This window comes from Leuresthes tenuis, unplaced genomic scaffold (genome assembly GCF_036924035.1).
Source record: "Leuresthes tenuis unplaced genomic scaffold, fLeuTen1.0.hap1 SCAF_15, whole genome shotgun sequence".
NCBI classification, from domain to species: Eukaryota; Metazoa; Chordata; class Actinopteri; order Atheriniformes; family Atherinopsidae; genus Leuresthes; species Leuresthes tenuis.
The window spans coordinates 28,052,599-28,069,464 of NW_027325369.1; the positions used below are offsets into that span (position 1 = coordinate 28,052,599).

At 40.9% G+C, this 16,866-nt stretch overlaps 1 protein-coding gene across 8 annotated transcripts in view; it reads left to right on the plus strand.

Moving 5' to 3' along the window:
* Positions 1–16,866, plus strand: part of daam2 (dishevelled associated activator of morphogenesis 2) — a 101,602-nt gene that overhangs the window by 34,787 nt on the left and 49,949 nt on the right. For all 8 annotated transcript variants that reach the window (XM_072366029.1, XM_072366034.1, XM_072366031.1 and 5 more), the window contains exons 2-3: positions 1,591–1,878; positions 13,383–13,472. In XM_072366029.1, the coding sequence (XP_072222130.1) occupies positions 1,711–1,878; positions 13,383–13,472 (258 nt within the window). In that variant the 5' untranslated portion in view covers positions 1,591–1,710. The remainder of the gene's footprint in view (positions 1–1,590; positions 1,879–13,382; positions 13,473–16,866) is intronic.

Sequence of the window (16,866 nt, forward strand, 5' to 3'; positions counted from 1 at the left end):
GAAACATTCCTGTATTTCTGGCTGATTATACAGAATAATTTAAGATGCAGCACAGAAAAAAAGCCCTCTGGTGATTCCATGTGAAGCAAACCAAAGAAAAGTTTTTTATTTAAAACAGCCTCCGGTTCATTTGTAGCCCTGCTTCTTCCATCATGTGGGGAGTGGCACATTCATTGAATCAGAAAAAAGCAAACGACAAAAGAGCGAAATGGAATTGTGCTGTCCCCCCCCCCCCCCCCCCCCCCTTCATGGTCCTGTCGAGGGCCCAGCGCGTTCATAAAGAATTTACCATGCAGCTAATTTTAGATGGCACAGCGAGAACTCCTACACCAAACAAATGTGTAAGAGAGGGCTGGCAGAGAGTGGTGCTCAGGCAAAAAGTAGTAGATTGTGGCTTCTTGTGGAAACTGAAGTCATAAAGTTTCACCGCCACACTAAACAGATGTGTGCAAGGCTCCAGTCATTACTTGCTGCTTGTTAGGTTTTGCACAAATATTAGTCAGAGCATAACATTCAGGGGTATGCATTCTTTAAAATCTGCCCTTCGTGGACATTTTTATTGTATTTTACTCTAAATTGATTTCTTGGTTAAATAAATCTGCTGGATTTGCGTGTCCAAATTATTTGCATAACAGCCGTGAGGTCCATTCATTTACAAATGCGGTAAAATGTTGCATAAAGAAAAACTGGCATCTGTGTGAGCCGCTGTGGCTGTACACTCACATGGTGTGCCTCTGATAGGGCAAAAAAAACATTGTGCAGTGAGTGTATTATTCATACAGGGAGGACCACTCATATCCTTTTTGTGGAGCTGAGGAAATCCTCCAAGGGTGTCTTGCTCCATTCAGTTCTCTACACATGTTGTAGTGTTTGTCATTCACTACTGTCTATGCTTACTTTCGCTCTGTGTCTGTTCTATTGATGGAGTGACAGCACAGTGAGGCCAGTCTGACACATACTTATCTCACAGACAAGAATACTGACATTTTTTAACTTTTGTTTGTTTTGGATTTTGCCTTGTTGCAGTTTATGCAGGTGCCTTTGTTTTTTGTTGGCCTGTGCTGGCTGTTGTTCGTGTATTCATCCCAAACAATATCAGGCTGCTGGAAACATGAATTGCTTCTGCACTGAAAAAATGTTTTTCCAAGCAAACAGACTCAGACGAACATGAAGGTTCATGGACTGAGTTTAAGCTGAACCTTTGTTTGAAGCTGTGTTCGATTGATATAAGAATGAGTTGTTTAGTGAACACAGCATACTTGTTTAGGGCCCAATCCCAATTCCACCCCTTGGCCCTATAATTTAGCCTTTACCCAAAGATAACTCAAAGATACCCAAAGATTACCCTAAGCCTCTTTCTTTTAAGGATCAAGGAGCAGTGGTCTTCTGGCCCCTTTGGGTTGCCATTTGGTTGGCTAGATAAAGAAAAGTGGTACCTTCCCTACCCTCACAAAATGAAGAAAAAGAGAGGCAGGTTGAATTGACCTGAAATGTAACATAACTGAAAGTTATTCTTATGAACACTTATGTGCGACATCTTGGACGGTCAGTAATAAAAAATAATCTCCTTTTTTCTTCTTTCTCTTCCAGATCATGCCCCCTAGATAGCAGCCTCATCCTCCTCTCCACTCCCCCTCCCTGCCCCCTTGGCCCCTTCCTTTACCTCCCTTGTCCAGCACCACCACTGCCTCCTTTGTCACCACGGCCGTCATGCCCCCCAGGAAGAGGACGCGGCCGGGCCTGGGCTTCCTGTGCTGCTTTGGCAGCAGCGAGCCCCCAGAGATCAACCTGAAAGACAGTGTGCCACTGCAGCTGTTGGAGTTCAGCGCCCCCATGCCACCCGCCGAGGAGCTGCATGCACGTTTCTCCGAGCTGGTGGTGAGTAAAGATGGATCGATTTTTAAAGATGATGTGAAATAACTGCTAGTTATCTATTGCTGTGTTAGAACTGTGAGAGTCTGGGTGGAAAAATGTGCAAATCGATTGTTTTTGTAAGATTGGTATTTAAGATTGTTTTAACATATAGAAACAATGGCTGCCTGCTTATCTACCCCTAAATAGGTTTATGAGCTTCTTAATACTAATTGTGGGTCTTGCACTAAGGACCAATTTTCAAAATCAAATGGAAAACTTTAAAATACAGACATGCTGGTCTTTACCAGTTCTTAAAAATTGGTCTCTGCAATCATAAATTAATAACGGATGACTTATTACATTGTGTCATCATTTACTGAACAGAAATTAAGACAAATTGCAGAGGCAGTGTGACAAAAACTAATTACACCCTTTGATTCAATAGTTTGTAGTACCACTTTGAGCAGCAATAACAGTAAGACATCAGTATTGATATTAGAAAGCAGCTAATGTTGCCCATCAATTTTGGAAGGGTTATAAGGTAATTATCAAACTCTTTGGAGTCCCATGATTTCATAGTGGGATAGATTATTCAACAAGTGGAAAACATTACCAACAGTTGCCACTTTTCCCAGGAGTGGACATCCCAGCAAGTTGACCCTAAGGTCAGACCGTACATGCTCAGAGAAACTGCAAAAAAACCCAAGAGCTACATCTCAGACTCTACAGGCCTCAGTTAGCATGTTAAATGTTAAAGTTTATGACAGCACAATTAGAAAAAGACTGAGCAAGTATGGCTTGTTTGGAAGGGTTGCAGGAGAAAGCCTCTTCTCTCCTAAAAAGAACGTGGCAGCACAGCTTAGGTTTGCAAAGTTACATCTGAACAAACCACAAGACTTCTGGAACAATGTCCTTTGGACAGACCAGACCAAAGTGGAGATGTTTGGTCATAATGCACAGCAGCACGTTTGGAGGAAACCAAACACAGCATATCAGCACAAACACCTCATACCAACTGTCAAGCACGGTGGTGGAGGGCTGAGGACCTGGGCTTGTTCTGCAGCCACAGGACCTGGACACCTTGCAGTCATTGAATACACCATGAACTCCTCTTTATACCAAAGTATTCTACAGTCAAATGTGAGGCCATCTGTCTGACAGCTGAAGCTGGGCTGAAACTGGGTCATCAACAGGACAATGATCCCAACAGAATGTCTGAAGAAGAATCAAGGTGTTGCAATGACCAAGTCAAAGTCCAGTCCTAAACCTGATTGAAATGCTGTGGTGGGACTTTAAGAGAGCGGTGCATGAATTCACTGAAGCCATGTTGTAAAGAAGAGTGGGCCAAAACTCCTCCAAAATGATGTGAGAGACTGATAACATCATACAGAAAATGATTACTTGAAGTTATTGTTGCTTAAGGTGGTTCTACAAACCGTTAAAGCAGGGAGTGGACCTAGTTTTTCACACACTGCCTCTGCATTTTAGCGTAGTTTTTGTTTAATCATGAAATATTATAAAATGCTATGTGTTGCCATTTAATCTAAGGTTGTATTTACTTAATATTAAAAGTGAAGACTAAATTACATTTTTAATGTCTTTAACTGTATGAAGTTAAGAAAATGATTTTGCTACAATAGAAATCCTGCTTCGTGTCTATTCTTAATGCTGGGCAGCCCAATTCTTTTCCTTTGCGTGTTGCTCATTATCCTTAACAAATAGGATTAGAGACAGGAATTAGAATGGTTGGCTCTTACAGAAGGCGTCTTGATGGTTGGCTGAGGTCATGTCCCAACCCCCATCATCAATCTCGCAATCCACAGATTCAAAAGCTCATCTTCTCTCATATGTGCAGCCCACCATGTCCTGTTGGTGGAGGCCTCACATCTGTGCCAGTGCCAGATGGGGATAGCTGTGCTGACATGTGCACTCTCTAAGGAGAGGGATCAGGGCACAGATGTCAGAATGAAGAAGTCTGCAGTGGGTTTTAGCTGCCATGCAAACTTGCCCTAGCTTTGCTGTTTATGACTCAGTGTTAAGGTCCTGTTTCATGGTTTGTTTCAGTTCTTCTGTGCCCATATTTGCACCTTTGGTGCTCCCCTCTAGCCATAGATTTCCTGCATCATTCAAATTCTGTCAGTATTACCGGTATGTTTATTAGTGTTGTTGAGTGATGTGGAATGCTAAATGTCCCCGCCTGCAGGATGTATCATTCCACTGTCAAGTTCAACACAGGAGATAAAGGGAAGTTTCATCTGCGATAGGAAATTGTTCACTATTACCAAGGGCAGATGTTTTTTCAGCCTGCTGACAAGACTGACCGCTGTTCAGACTCCCTTGTAATTTCTTATAATGCACAACCCATTAAACTGTAGTGCTTGGAGGATATTCATTGTCCTGACTGAAGAAAATTAACAATAAGATTGCAGTAATTAAGTCACTGATAGACTCAATTGATATCCTCAGTGGAATGACCCAGTGGTGTTGCAGCTGTGTAATATGTACAGATTTCTTCTGAAGGATCAACAGGTTGCTGGTTGACATATTCAATGCCTCATCTGACTGGAAAAAAAAATCATGTTTTCACTTGAAGAAAACTTAACAAAACAATCAGCGACCTGCATTTATTTGTTTCCGTTGGTTTGCGGAAAACAAAAATAAGCCTGTCATATGGAAACATTTAGCCAAATCAGAGCAGTCCTCATGGTTGAGAGGACTGGATGACCCACAGATTCTTCTGGGGTAGATATCGGAACTCAAGATGAAAGTGACACAGATGTTGTGAATATATTATAAAGATGGTTGCTGGATGATTACATTTCATAGTTTAGTTCTTAAGCTCAGATGTCAGATGGGCTCATTCTTTTCCGCAGAACTGAAGCATTGAATGTAAAACTTACAGGTTAGAATCCTCTCTTGCTTTTAAGTTACAAAAAAAAAAAGATGTTCCAGCTGTAAGTTCGATCAGCCTGTGACAGTTTGATTCATGTCTGCTTTGATTGTGACCAACGCACAAACTGATTCTGCCTCACCGAGGTCACCTGGGTCTTTCACATCTGTTTTACTGATCCTGCAGCCGATATGCTGACACAGATTTGACCAGTCGTCCAAAAATTGGTACAAGCAGACCTCTCGGAGACAGTCAGTCAGCCTGGGCTCACTGCTTGTAACTCAAGCATAGAGCGGATGTTGGGAGACGAGGAGCTGTGCTACAGGGAAGGAAATAAAGAAAAATAGTGAATAACATAACATGGTGTGTTTCCGTGGCAACAGGAGACAGGGATTATTGTTATTAAAGCCTTTCCTGACAAGGAGAGAGTATCTGTGGAGACTCTGGAGTGGAAGCGACAGATCTGGGCCAAACGGTGAAGCAAAATACCTCCATGTGTCCCCTCACATTGGGGTAATGGGGTCTTCTACTGTGCCTAGAGACTACACAATGCACACTCAGCATTTGTTTGTGGAAGAAAAGACTTCAGCTGGCCTGTTAGCTGCATTTGCCGTCAGTGTTGAATGGAAAGTCAAAAATGGAATTCATGATATGTTTGTCATTTGTGCTCTTTGTGAATAGAAAATAAAATGGATATTGAACTGTACCTCCAATCACGTGTGCAGTATTCTGGCTGTTGTCACAGTCAAAAGACAGAACTCTGAGTCACCACAACAGGAGCCTGCGCTAGAGAGCTGGATTTGTGTCTCAGAGAGTTGACTTCTGCTTCAGCTCTTGGTTTTCAGTGAGATAAAGCTGGTTAATTTGTATTGAGGTTTAACATCACATAAATTTATGCTGGAAATAGGATCTGCTCAATTCCAATTAATTCACTTAGGAAATCAAGCATTAAAGAGACATCCGTGTTTGGACAGTGACAATCTCTCTTGGGCTCTTAGAGTCAAAGACGTTACTTTTTCTTCAGATATATCAGCAGAAAGGAATGTCTGTGAGGCCTAAAACGGAGACTGATTGTGCTAAAGCTCATTCCTGTTGGAACCGACATTAATTATTTGTATTTATCAAAATCTTTACTGAACTATAAAAGATGTCCTTGCTTTTCTCTCCTCATCAAACTCGACAAACAACATGAAATGATCTCTGCATGTTCCTGTCCACATCCACCTTATATAAGTCATATAAAACTAATCACAATCGGTGGACAAATAAACACCTATTTTGACATTTTTTAGCCTGACAGAAAATGTACTTAAACAGCTTCAGTTAGCCCACCAAACACTTTGAGTCATTTTTATGTTGGGTCTTAGTTTTATGCAAAACAACCCGCATTGCCTCAAAAATACACCAGCAACACATTGATTTGATACAATGTACAGTTCAAAATTTGGAAGATCTACTCGTGCTTTAAGGACTTGTCCGTGATATTGATCGGTTTATTAATTCAGGTATTCATTTGGTTCTTTTTCATCTTTTTGTCAACTTTTCCCGGCTGCTTTGGCTGTGGTAGCTGTGCTGCTTTTCAGCCTGCTGGAAATGTATTATTGAAATTGGTCATCCGATCCAACTCAACTTGTTTTACATATTAGTTTGACTTATTGAGTGGATATCCAGCATTGTAGCACCGCTTAGAGAGATTGTTTTGATGCTCCATTGTTAGCATTAGTTCAGTCTGATAACCAGAGGATACGCTGGCTATGTCCAACCTACTTCTCAGTACAGGCACCTGCTGTCATCATCCTTTCATTTATTTTTTGGGTTTTTGAAAGTATGAAGTAAAATTGACATGACATATTGTCCTCAGTATGTAGTTCACAAAACTAATATTGAGCATGTGTGGGATCTATTCTGGTTACTTTGTGTAAACACTCAACTCTGCTCTGTCAAATGTAAAGTTACTCACTGTGGAGACTGAAGTCTGAAGAATAAACCTGCTTCCTATTCGTTCATAAACCTGCTTCTTATTCGGTCATAAACCCATACGAAATCCTCCTGTGGACCTGGAAGCAATCGCTGCTGATTTTGACACCATAAGCAAAGACCACATCAGAGGAATTGATGCATCACACTAGTTAAACTACACATTTGCATCTGTGTTGCAGTTCTGGGTCTGTTTTTTGGATCACGGTGTAGTTTAAACTGTTTCTTTCCACCAGCGCTTCAATGCTCGCACGCATAGTTGATATATAGGCCATGTGTGAAGTCTGGCAGTGCACCAAGAACATTGACAGCTTTATTTTTGTTTGTCAGGGCCATTCCCTGCTAATAACTTTTTATCATTAAACCAGAAATTGCTCTCATGGTTGGGTATTTGAAAGTGGGTTCTCAATCATTCTGAGACGTGGGTTAATTTCTCATCTGTGGCAGCTCAGTAAACCAAAATTAACTTTTTGTTTCTACAAAGAGAAGCTGAGTATGAGGTTGTTTGGGGACAGCTTGACTGGCATTTACGAGTTTCAGCTGATAACAATGAGCATTTACTATGGAAAGGTCAGCATATGGTCTCAATCTGTCGGCACATTTACATTTAGGGTGCAAACCAAGGTACTACTACTGCCACTGAGTCTCTCTGGGTCAAATGTTAGATTTCAGTTGGAAAGAAAGGGAGCTGCCTAGTTCAGCATCTGTGAGGAATTTAATTTAAAATGTGAAATGATTGCTGTTAGTTATTTAAAAGGAAGAGTATGTGTTTTACTCACCTGTAATGATTTGTTGTGAGACGAGGATGAAACATGCAGTGTATCAAACAAAATTGACACAGCTGAATCGGGTCTGCTAAGTCAACATCTGGACTGTACAATACAGGCAGAGATTAGTGCACATGTTCTCTCTGCCCTCGTTTTCTGTCGGTCTGTTTATGCCTTTCTTTCTTTATCTCGTAATTTGGGACGGTTTAATCTGACCTCTCTTGGCAGTGGTCCAGCTGTGTTCCAGATGCAGAGTTAGATGTTGCATTTGGGTTTCCATTCCACATGAATTCCAGTTACTATGTATGCTAGAATGGAAATTCTGTTCTCAAAGTAGTAATAGTAAAATTGGCATTGCTGATTTGAAAACCCAATATGTGGTTCCAGGAAAATTTAACTCTTTGAGACATAAATCCTCTCCTAATGTTCCGTCCATTGCGACTTTCTAGCCGCACACAAATTGAAATCGTATTGCATAACAGCTGTGAATGGAAATGTGCTCATCCCTCTGGGTTATGGGAGTGAGTTTCCTTCCTTGTGTACGCCCTGGGATGCACCCATCTTTCCTTTCCGTTTCCTGCCCTTCTCCTGAATTTCTCTAACTGCCCTCCCATTTCTAATGTGCTCTTCCTACCTCTGTTGTAAAGCCAGCGCTCACTGTCCTGAGTCAGCCTTATCATGGAAGTGGTCAGTCTTGTTTGAATGAGGAGAGAGGTTGCCGACAAGCAACGACTACTGTCTGACTCATCAAAGAGTGAGGACTATGACTCAGAGTCTAAATGCTTCTTAACTGAGTGACCCCGATCAGTGTGTGTGTACAAAGAAAGATGGCAAAGATAAGCAAAGTGACAATTTCATTCTCACTACACTGTGAGATTAAGAAGTTAATCTTTGACTTTTTCTTGATTGTTGCAGATGACTCAGCTTGGTCTTTGCATTCTGCATAAAACTCTTGCGGTAATGGAGAGGCAGTGCTTGACACACACACAAGGAAACACACTGAATCTTGTTTGGGTCAATAATGGCAGCTACAGCTTCCTGTGGTTCCCCTGGAGGCCTCATATGACTTCCTGCCATCTTGCCTGTCTTTCCTCCGCCTCCCTGTCTCGCCTAGACTGCTGCAAGCTTTATGTAGCTACAGTTTGTGTCCTCTCAGCCAGCGCTGTAAAACCTCACATGAGGTAAAGACATTCATATCCACTTCTGAAATGCCACTTCATAGACACATGCATGAGAGAGGATGTCACATTTCCCAAGTTGGTGGAACCATGAGCCTTTTCAGTACATAAAGACACACCCACACCCACACCCACTCCTATGCCAGTCAATCATCTACACAAACTCACTCACTGATCCCTCATTCCTCGTGGTTTTCATTTAATTTTCTATATTCATACATGTGAAGTCCGCTTTTCTCACCCTTCTCCACCTCTCTGCTTTGGTGTCTCCTCTCCCCTCATTACTGCACTTAATTTTTATATCCATGCACTTTGCTATTAATTTCCTGGAATGGATGTATGATGTAAACATTCGTTGTTAGTTTCCCATAGTGCTGTTACTTCAACCTCAAGGTACAGTACAGCTCATCCTTCAGCCCTCCTTTACACCGCATCCACATGGTCGATAAATATTTACGGCTCTTGACAACGATGTTTTCTCTTTTGACTTGTGTAAATAAAAAATTACTTCATGTTGCCATATATATTGTCAGAGGTCCCTGATGGCTCCCAAACAGTCTCACTTTAATTTCAGATCATCATATTATTCCGACCTTGAAGTTTTGGTGTTTAAAGGTATAGAAATGTATCCTTTTGGGACATATGTTCATTTTATTTTGTTCTGACTAAAAATTAGTTTCATTATTTCACTTCTTTAGTTATCATTTGAGTCTAAACCTGGCTGGCTTTGTGTAATTTTAACATTAAAAACTAGATATATGACTTCTTTTTCAGTTCAAATACAGCAATATTCTGGTTACGATTTGTACGTGAGTTGCACAAAGGAGATTACATTCATATCCTTTAATCTGATTAATGAGACATGTCCACATTATGTTACACTATACAAGTGCGAAGTTTGTACCGATACAAAGCCTTCAATATATCCAGATCTTTCAAAACAAAGCGCATTAGCCTTCTTGAGTTTTCTTCCTTGTTCCTTGAGTTTCCCCAAAAGTGTGCAGTTTCTTGCATCCCTTCAAGTCTGCACCAGAGCCGGTTTTGCGAGATCTTGTGGCAGAGCGAAGGACTTTAAATGTCTACCTAATACAACTAAAATCAGCATATTCCCTAATTTCAATTATTGCTTACTTCTGATATGACAGTATTCAGGTTAAGCTGATCAGAAAATGCTGTTTACAATGCAGTGCCTTATTTGGAGTAAACTATTAATTGTGTCAATGTCTGAATATTGCTCTGCATGTAATAGAAAATTAGAAAGAAACTCCTGCACTTGCAGGAAATTATGGAAAAATATCATATCACAGTTGTTTCAACTAGGGAAATCTGAGTCCTCTTATCTTAAGGCACTTAGATTATTGATCAATCATTTCCAAAGAACAAGCAGCAGACTGGGTAGTGTAGTGGTGACTAGAGTTCTCTGCCAAATGCATAAACATAAAATAAAGTGATGAGGAAGACTTTCCTTTTCAAGATGGACTTGAGGTGGGTGACAGTCTGCATAAATGTTGGCGAGACCAGTAACATCTGTTTAAACTAGACTTGTTGATAATAATAATACTTATAATAGAGATTAAAATCAGAAACATAACGAGATATATGCTCTCAGTCTTATGAAACAACAGTTATTTGGTAAGGACCTCCAAAAAGATTATTTTAAGGTCTCCTTTCCACTCATGTTTATGCTAAAGTATGCTAACACTAACTACATACTATACAGAAAGACAACTGAAAGCAGTTTAGAAATGCTTGGAAAGGGTATAAAATGAATTTGTCTGGTACTGCCATCCCTACACACAAGGCAGATTTGGTCCAGACTGTTCTCATTTGTGGTTCATGGTGGTGGAATGAGCTAATAAACGCTATCAGAGTGGTGATGTCCCTCTCTACCTCCAACAACCTCTTGAAGTCTCATCTTTCCCAAAAATATCTCCTCACCTAACACCCTGAAATGTCTAACTCACACTTCTGTACCTGCTTTGCTTATACTCTGGCATTCAGTGCTAAATCTTTTTAAAATACAAAATTTGGTGTTCCTCACTTGTAAGTCTCTCTGGATAAAACCATCTGCTAAATGTGGAAGTAATTTTTTTCTAATGAAGAACCATTAAGGCCATCTTTATGTGTGCAGGCACAGATCATCCATTGCACTTCACTCAGCTTAATACAACTTTTACTTCGCTGTCTTTGCTTTTTTTGCATCATCTTTTGTGTAAATGTTAAACTGGCACATTAGTTCTTAGAAGATGGAAATTGAGTGCCAGAGCAGTATAGTCTGCAGAGAACATGACAGTCAAATGTGTAACATTATTCGGTTGGCAGTTCTGGAATAAATATGAAAGGATTTGGAAGTGTGAACTTTTCCCTCTAAAGCAGCAGGTGTAACAATATTAGCTTTGGTTTATGTGAATTCCTGACTGTAACATGCTGGTGTATGGAGTGTGGGGTACTTTAAGAGAAGGCTGAGGAAGGTGTTGGTTTTGTTTTAGAAGAATGGGAATGAATATTGTTGTTTTTTTTGTGTGTGTTCTTGAGGGTCCACGTGATCTTGGTGCATGTTCGAAGGGTGGGGGCTTAAGAGGAAGACAACAGAGGGATATTGCATAACTGTAAATTGAAGTGACATGACATGAACATTCCTCCACCCTCCCCATGTCCACAGCCTCATGTTTTTTTTCCTTTTCTCTGTCTCAAATGCAGACCAGCACTTCATGAACCTGACATTAACTAAATTAAACATGCCGCATTTAAAATTCTCAAGAATGCTGCCACTGCTCCCTCCCAGTTTTCCTGTTCATGCTCTCATACTCAACTTTGCCATTATCCCATTCATTCCCTTGAAATCTTATATAATCATTTAACCATAGCTTAATGGAATTCTTTAAAGAATGTCCTGCCCTGGTGCATCTGCTCCCTTAAACTGCACAACAGTCTTTCTGGGAGGCTCTGAAACTGACAATATTATATACCGATCAATATTGATTGATTTTTACCTGACTGCAAGACAACTGGCAGCTCACGTTCAGTCCTGCTCTATTGGGTTGATATCCACAAATTGAATAACGAATAATAAACTCATTTAATTGCCTCAAAGTTGGGCTTATCAGAAACTATTCAAACGAAGTCATCACTTTATGTTGTCTTGGTTACAGGTTTGTCCCGTGGAAGGTAACGGTAGTTACTGCACCAGTATACCATAGCTCTTAGAAGACCGTTCTATTTCCGTTTTTACATAATATCTTATATTTTTTTGGATACAATGTTGTGGAATATCACATAAGCTTAAAGTATCATTTTGCTGACATTTGTGCAGCTCCTTACATTGCTCCTCTCTATGAAACCTTAAACTGATGGGCTTAAGTAGTAGCAGGATGGGCTTGGGAAGAACACAAGCTGCATAGAGATCAGCTGCAGGGCGCTGCTTCCATCTGGTTAACCTCCAAGGCTCTCATTCTCACCCGATTCTCACCAGCTCCCAGAATTAGTTCCTCCAAGAGCAGCAGCCTTGACAGCAGAGCTTTGACCTGTCGACCAGGCGACAGGCCAGTGACAAGCTGGCTTCTATGTCCTTGTTTCTGAGACTGGGGATGTGGAGAGAGGATTATGCTCAGAAGCAAAATCTGTAAAGATTAAAGAACACTGAGTCAGCGGTTGGATATTTAGCTTTGTTCTTATAGTAGATTGTTTTTTTGTTTTTTGAGTCACGAATAGTCATTGAAATCATGCTGTTGAGATGAAAAGTGCTTTGACCAAAGTTTCAAAAGCCTCTTTGAGGTTTCTGTCTTTGTTAGACCCCCTTTAAATTCACACCCATCAGATTTTTTTCCTTTGTTTTTCCCAAAGCCACAGTAATGCTTTTACTGGTTATCCCAGTGAAAAGACTGGGTGAGAGATGATGTCATTCCTCCTAGTGTCAAATTCTTGGAATTTTGGCCGCTTCAGCCCACCCCGTCCAGCAGAGCAGGGTGAAGACAAACCCCAGCTGGCTTAAAGGGGCCCCACCTCTGTCACCAGTGGCCATCTTCATTCTAGGGCCCCCAGGAGGCCCGTCACTTACAGCTGACGTCATGGTAGCCAAACCATTATGAGGAGATTAGTTTGAGCCTGAGCACAAAGCCCCAGCGCTACAACCTCTCATCCTCAATTTTTTTTTTTCTTTTCAAATTTTTTTTAGGCTATCCATCTTCACATCCACACTTTTCTCTTTTTCATTCACCCCCTCTCTCTGTCCGTCCTTCATCTGACTCCCTCCCTTCAAGCCAAATTTATCCACCTCTCTTTCCAAGACTTAACTTTTCTTCCCTGGCACACAGAGTCTCATTTCCTGGGCTCATATGCATTTCAAAAGGTGCAGGGGGCTCCTTGTGCTAAGCTGAAGAATTGAGCGGAGCAGCAGGGTGAATATTAAAACACTCCTCTGTCGTTAGTGGAGACGGTTCTCAGCCAGACAGCGGGAAGGTTGGATAACCAAATGTCACTGTGTGAACAACAAACTCATCCAGTGATATGCAGTCATTTCTCAAATGTTTTGTATTGTCATATGGAAGTCCTGAGGGACAGGATGATTATATTCATGTCAGTCTTTTATTTAAACAGTGCTTGTTTGATTCATATCATAATCATTGTTTTCGATACATTTCTCCCTGACAGTGCTTTAAAAAAAAATTTTAAGAAAAGAAATCTGTGTAGCTAAAGCTTCTCTTGTTGTTGTTTCAGGATGAGCTGGACTTGACGGATAAGAATAGAGAGGCCATGTTTGCTCTGCCCGATGAGAAGAAATGGCAGATCTACTGCAGCAAGAAGAAGGTGAGTTGGCCTCTGTTGTGCTTTATCATACATCAGCTCTGATCTCTGGCTGGCCTTTTCTTGACTGGCTGCCTGAACCCACAGTTTAGATCTAAATGTCAGCCATGAATGTTCCTGAAAGCAGCCTCTTACATTTTCAAATCAGCTCGGCCACAGAGCCAGCCGCCTTTCCAGCTTCTAATTTCTTATTTGACGTAAACAAATGAACGTATTGCGCCATTATGCATTGCACGGTGTGTTATGCAGCCTGTGTGTGATACGTGCAGGGTTGGTACACACTCCCTCACCCCTGTTTTAAAGTGCTCTTCAAACTCTCTCCTCATATTTGAGCGAGCAGTTTCCCCACTCTGCTTAATATTTGTCATCATACCACCGTAGCTCTAGAACTTTCTGGTTAGCCCTTTCTTTCACCCTTTTCCCTCAGCAAAATATCTTTGACACCCCTCAGCATGTCTCTCCACAACTCCAGGCTCACTTTGTGGTCAAACATCCCCAAGGAAAAGGCATTGTTCTTGGAGAAAGTTGGCAATTTTTCCCCCACCCTCCCACTCAAAGCAAATTGAATAGGTAATCGTATTGTAAAGCCTCTCCTGTTTCAATTCGCTAATTTGTTTTTATTTGCCAAAGCGTTTGTTTTAGAAGTGGCGCGAGAATCAGACTGCTCCTTCCACGTTCCAAGGCTCATCTTAGCGTGATGTGATATGGTCTGACAACCTTTTTAGGAGGAGTAAACACACCACTTTTTGTTTTGTGTGTATGCATGCATGTCTGTGCACCTGCATGTGTATAAGTTTTGTTTCCTGGCTTGTATCAAGTTACTAGGAAAAAGAAGAGAAGTGGAACTGTGGCACTTTTAGAAGGATGTCAAGGCCATGATGGAAGCTGGAATATGAGTTGAAATAATACAAGAGGAAGATATGACCTGTCTTTTAATACATTTTGATAACCAGTGTGCGATGTTCCTTTGAATGCACTGCAACGTATCAAAAGGGATTAGATTGTTGGCAGAATGTGCATTTGCACATGTGAACCCACAGAAAAATTCAATAATACTCCAATATCAGTTATTGAATATCTCACAGCAACCACAGACATTTATGAGGACTGTCTGTGCTGTAGTAGAAGGTAGTGGAAACAAAATTTTGGCAACAGCCTCGGCACTTTGGAACTGTGCACGCCTGAGCCGGGTTCAGAGGTAGGATATATTAGTTTGTCATTCCTCCCCCATCTCTCCCAGTCAGAAATCATTTCCTCTGCAAAGCTAAGGTGAAAAAAAAACAGCTGTGTGTCCAGGCCAGGAAACGGAGAGCAAAACCGGGGTAACGGTGTACAGCGGAAAGCGAGAAGAAAATCCAAACAAACCCCTCATTCATGGATGGAGGTGGTATAATGGAGAATAAAAGGAAAGACAACTGGGCTGCAATATCAGATAATAACCTGCATGTGTGTGGGTGTGTGAATATGGAGACAGGAAGACGTGAATACTGCCCTCAAATGCACATACAAATACAAAAACCTGCATAAAGTTGGAAGGAAAAAGCATGCTTGTAGTTTATTCAGACATAACACACAATTGCTCCACACAGTAGTACCCTCTGTTGCTGAGAATTAACACATGACAGTGATTTGAATGGAGAGCAGAGGACAGCAGAATTTTCCCTCAGCAGTTCCTGTCAGAGACAAACACTGCCTCCCTTGTTCACTCCAGCCGAGAGACGGCTCCAGTTGTTGTGGTTAAATAACAATTTGAAGGAGCCACAGAGGGACAAACGAACTTTGTTCACCTGCAAAACAAACCGTACATAATTTCAGCTAATACGATTCACATATTAATAAATCAGCCTTTCAGATGCATTTCTTTGTAGAAGTGCAAAGGTTTCCTCACTGATTATTTGTTTAGTCATGCAATTATCCAATCAGCCAACTATGTGGAAGGAGTTCAGTATTAAATCATGCAATGCAAGTCAGAAGCTTCGGTTCATGTTCAAGCTGAACATCTGAAAAGGGAAAGATGGGAAACTGTTGAAATGTAGTTTCCACCACATGGTCAGAGTCAACTATATAAATCCATGAACCCAACCTGTCCTGTGTCCGTAGCCAGGGCTGATGATGATGCATAAAGCCCTTTTCAGACATCAGATACTTGCAACATTAGATACTTATGCCATTCAGACATTGGTCACTTTTCTGTACAGTGCTTTTCCTGGTTTCATTCAGATGTGGCTGTAGAAGTGACAGGAAGCACTGCCGAGCATGCGTGAAAATGGACAGTAAAAAAAGTGAGATATATCACCATATGATCACAATTTAGTTGTTTAAAAAATGATAATTAGATGGAAGCAGCTAAAAATAAATGTTTTAGCTTACAGAACAGTCACTGTTATATTTTTGAGAGTTTATTGGGTTTATTGTAGATACTAATGACAGCCTAGATTAAATTAACACCTGAAGATATCCCTACATTTTACTCATGTGGATGTTCCCCACAGTCGTTTTTTTTTTTTCCTCGTGGTTTTGCAGCATGATGATACTATGCCTCTTACATTATTTACTTCAAACCAGTTACTGGAACCATACCTGATTCAAGTTTCTACTTTGCGGCTTTTCAAAAAATTACTTCAGATTTTCTTTGCTAATGAATGGATACCTGGCTACAGGTTACAGATATGTTACTAGGTCCAACCTAGTTAGATTATGGCCACCATAGCTAATGCTAGCCAGTCAGGGTGTGAACGCTGTCTGAATGTTTTTGTTGCACTTTACAGCCACAGTTTGACATCTTGGCATCTTTAAGCATAAAGATGCACCACCTCAGAGAGCAGATTTGCCTGAGACTAGTGTTTGGAATGTGAACAATTAACAAATAATCTTAATGTATTCAATCCATAAGCCTGAGAAAAAATTTGTTCGTAAATTGTTCCAAAACTTTGAGCTGAAAAAAGCCAGATAATGTCTGGCACTTGCGTACCACAAATATATAATATTAAATTAGCCAACAACATCTGCACCTCCGATCTAAGTTACAGTCCGAGGTGTTGGATGTCAGTTTGTTTGTGAGCAGAGTAAAGTTATGGTTGTATATTGCCAATACAAATGAAACAGAGATGGCATGAGTAAATCTCTATATCAGGGTACTGCATTTTTGTGTGCGTGTACTTGTTTTTGCATGACTTGTTTGAGCACCCTCCAGGTAGAGAACACGATGTAACATCTAATAGCTCCTGTTAATCGGTCAGAGCTGGAAGCCAAACACGGTCTCCTGACTCCCATTAGTTGCGCTGCACTTGCACACAAACACAAGCTTGTGTTTTCGGGCCATGACCACACAATATGCTCCTCACTTTTTTAAACACTGAAAAAACTACAGCACTGTTTCCAAAAATGTGGGGCTATT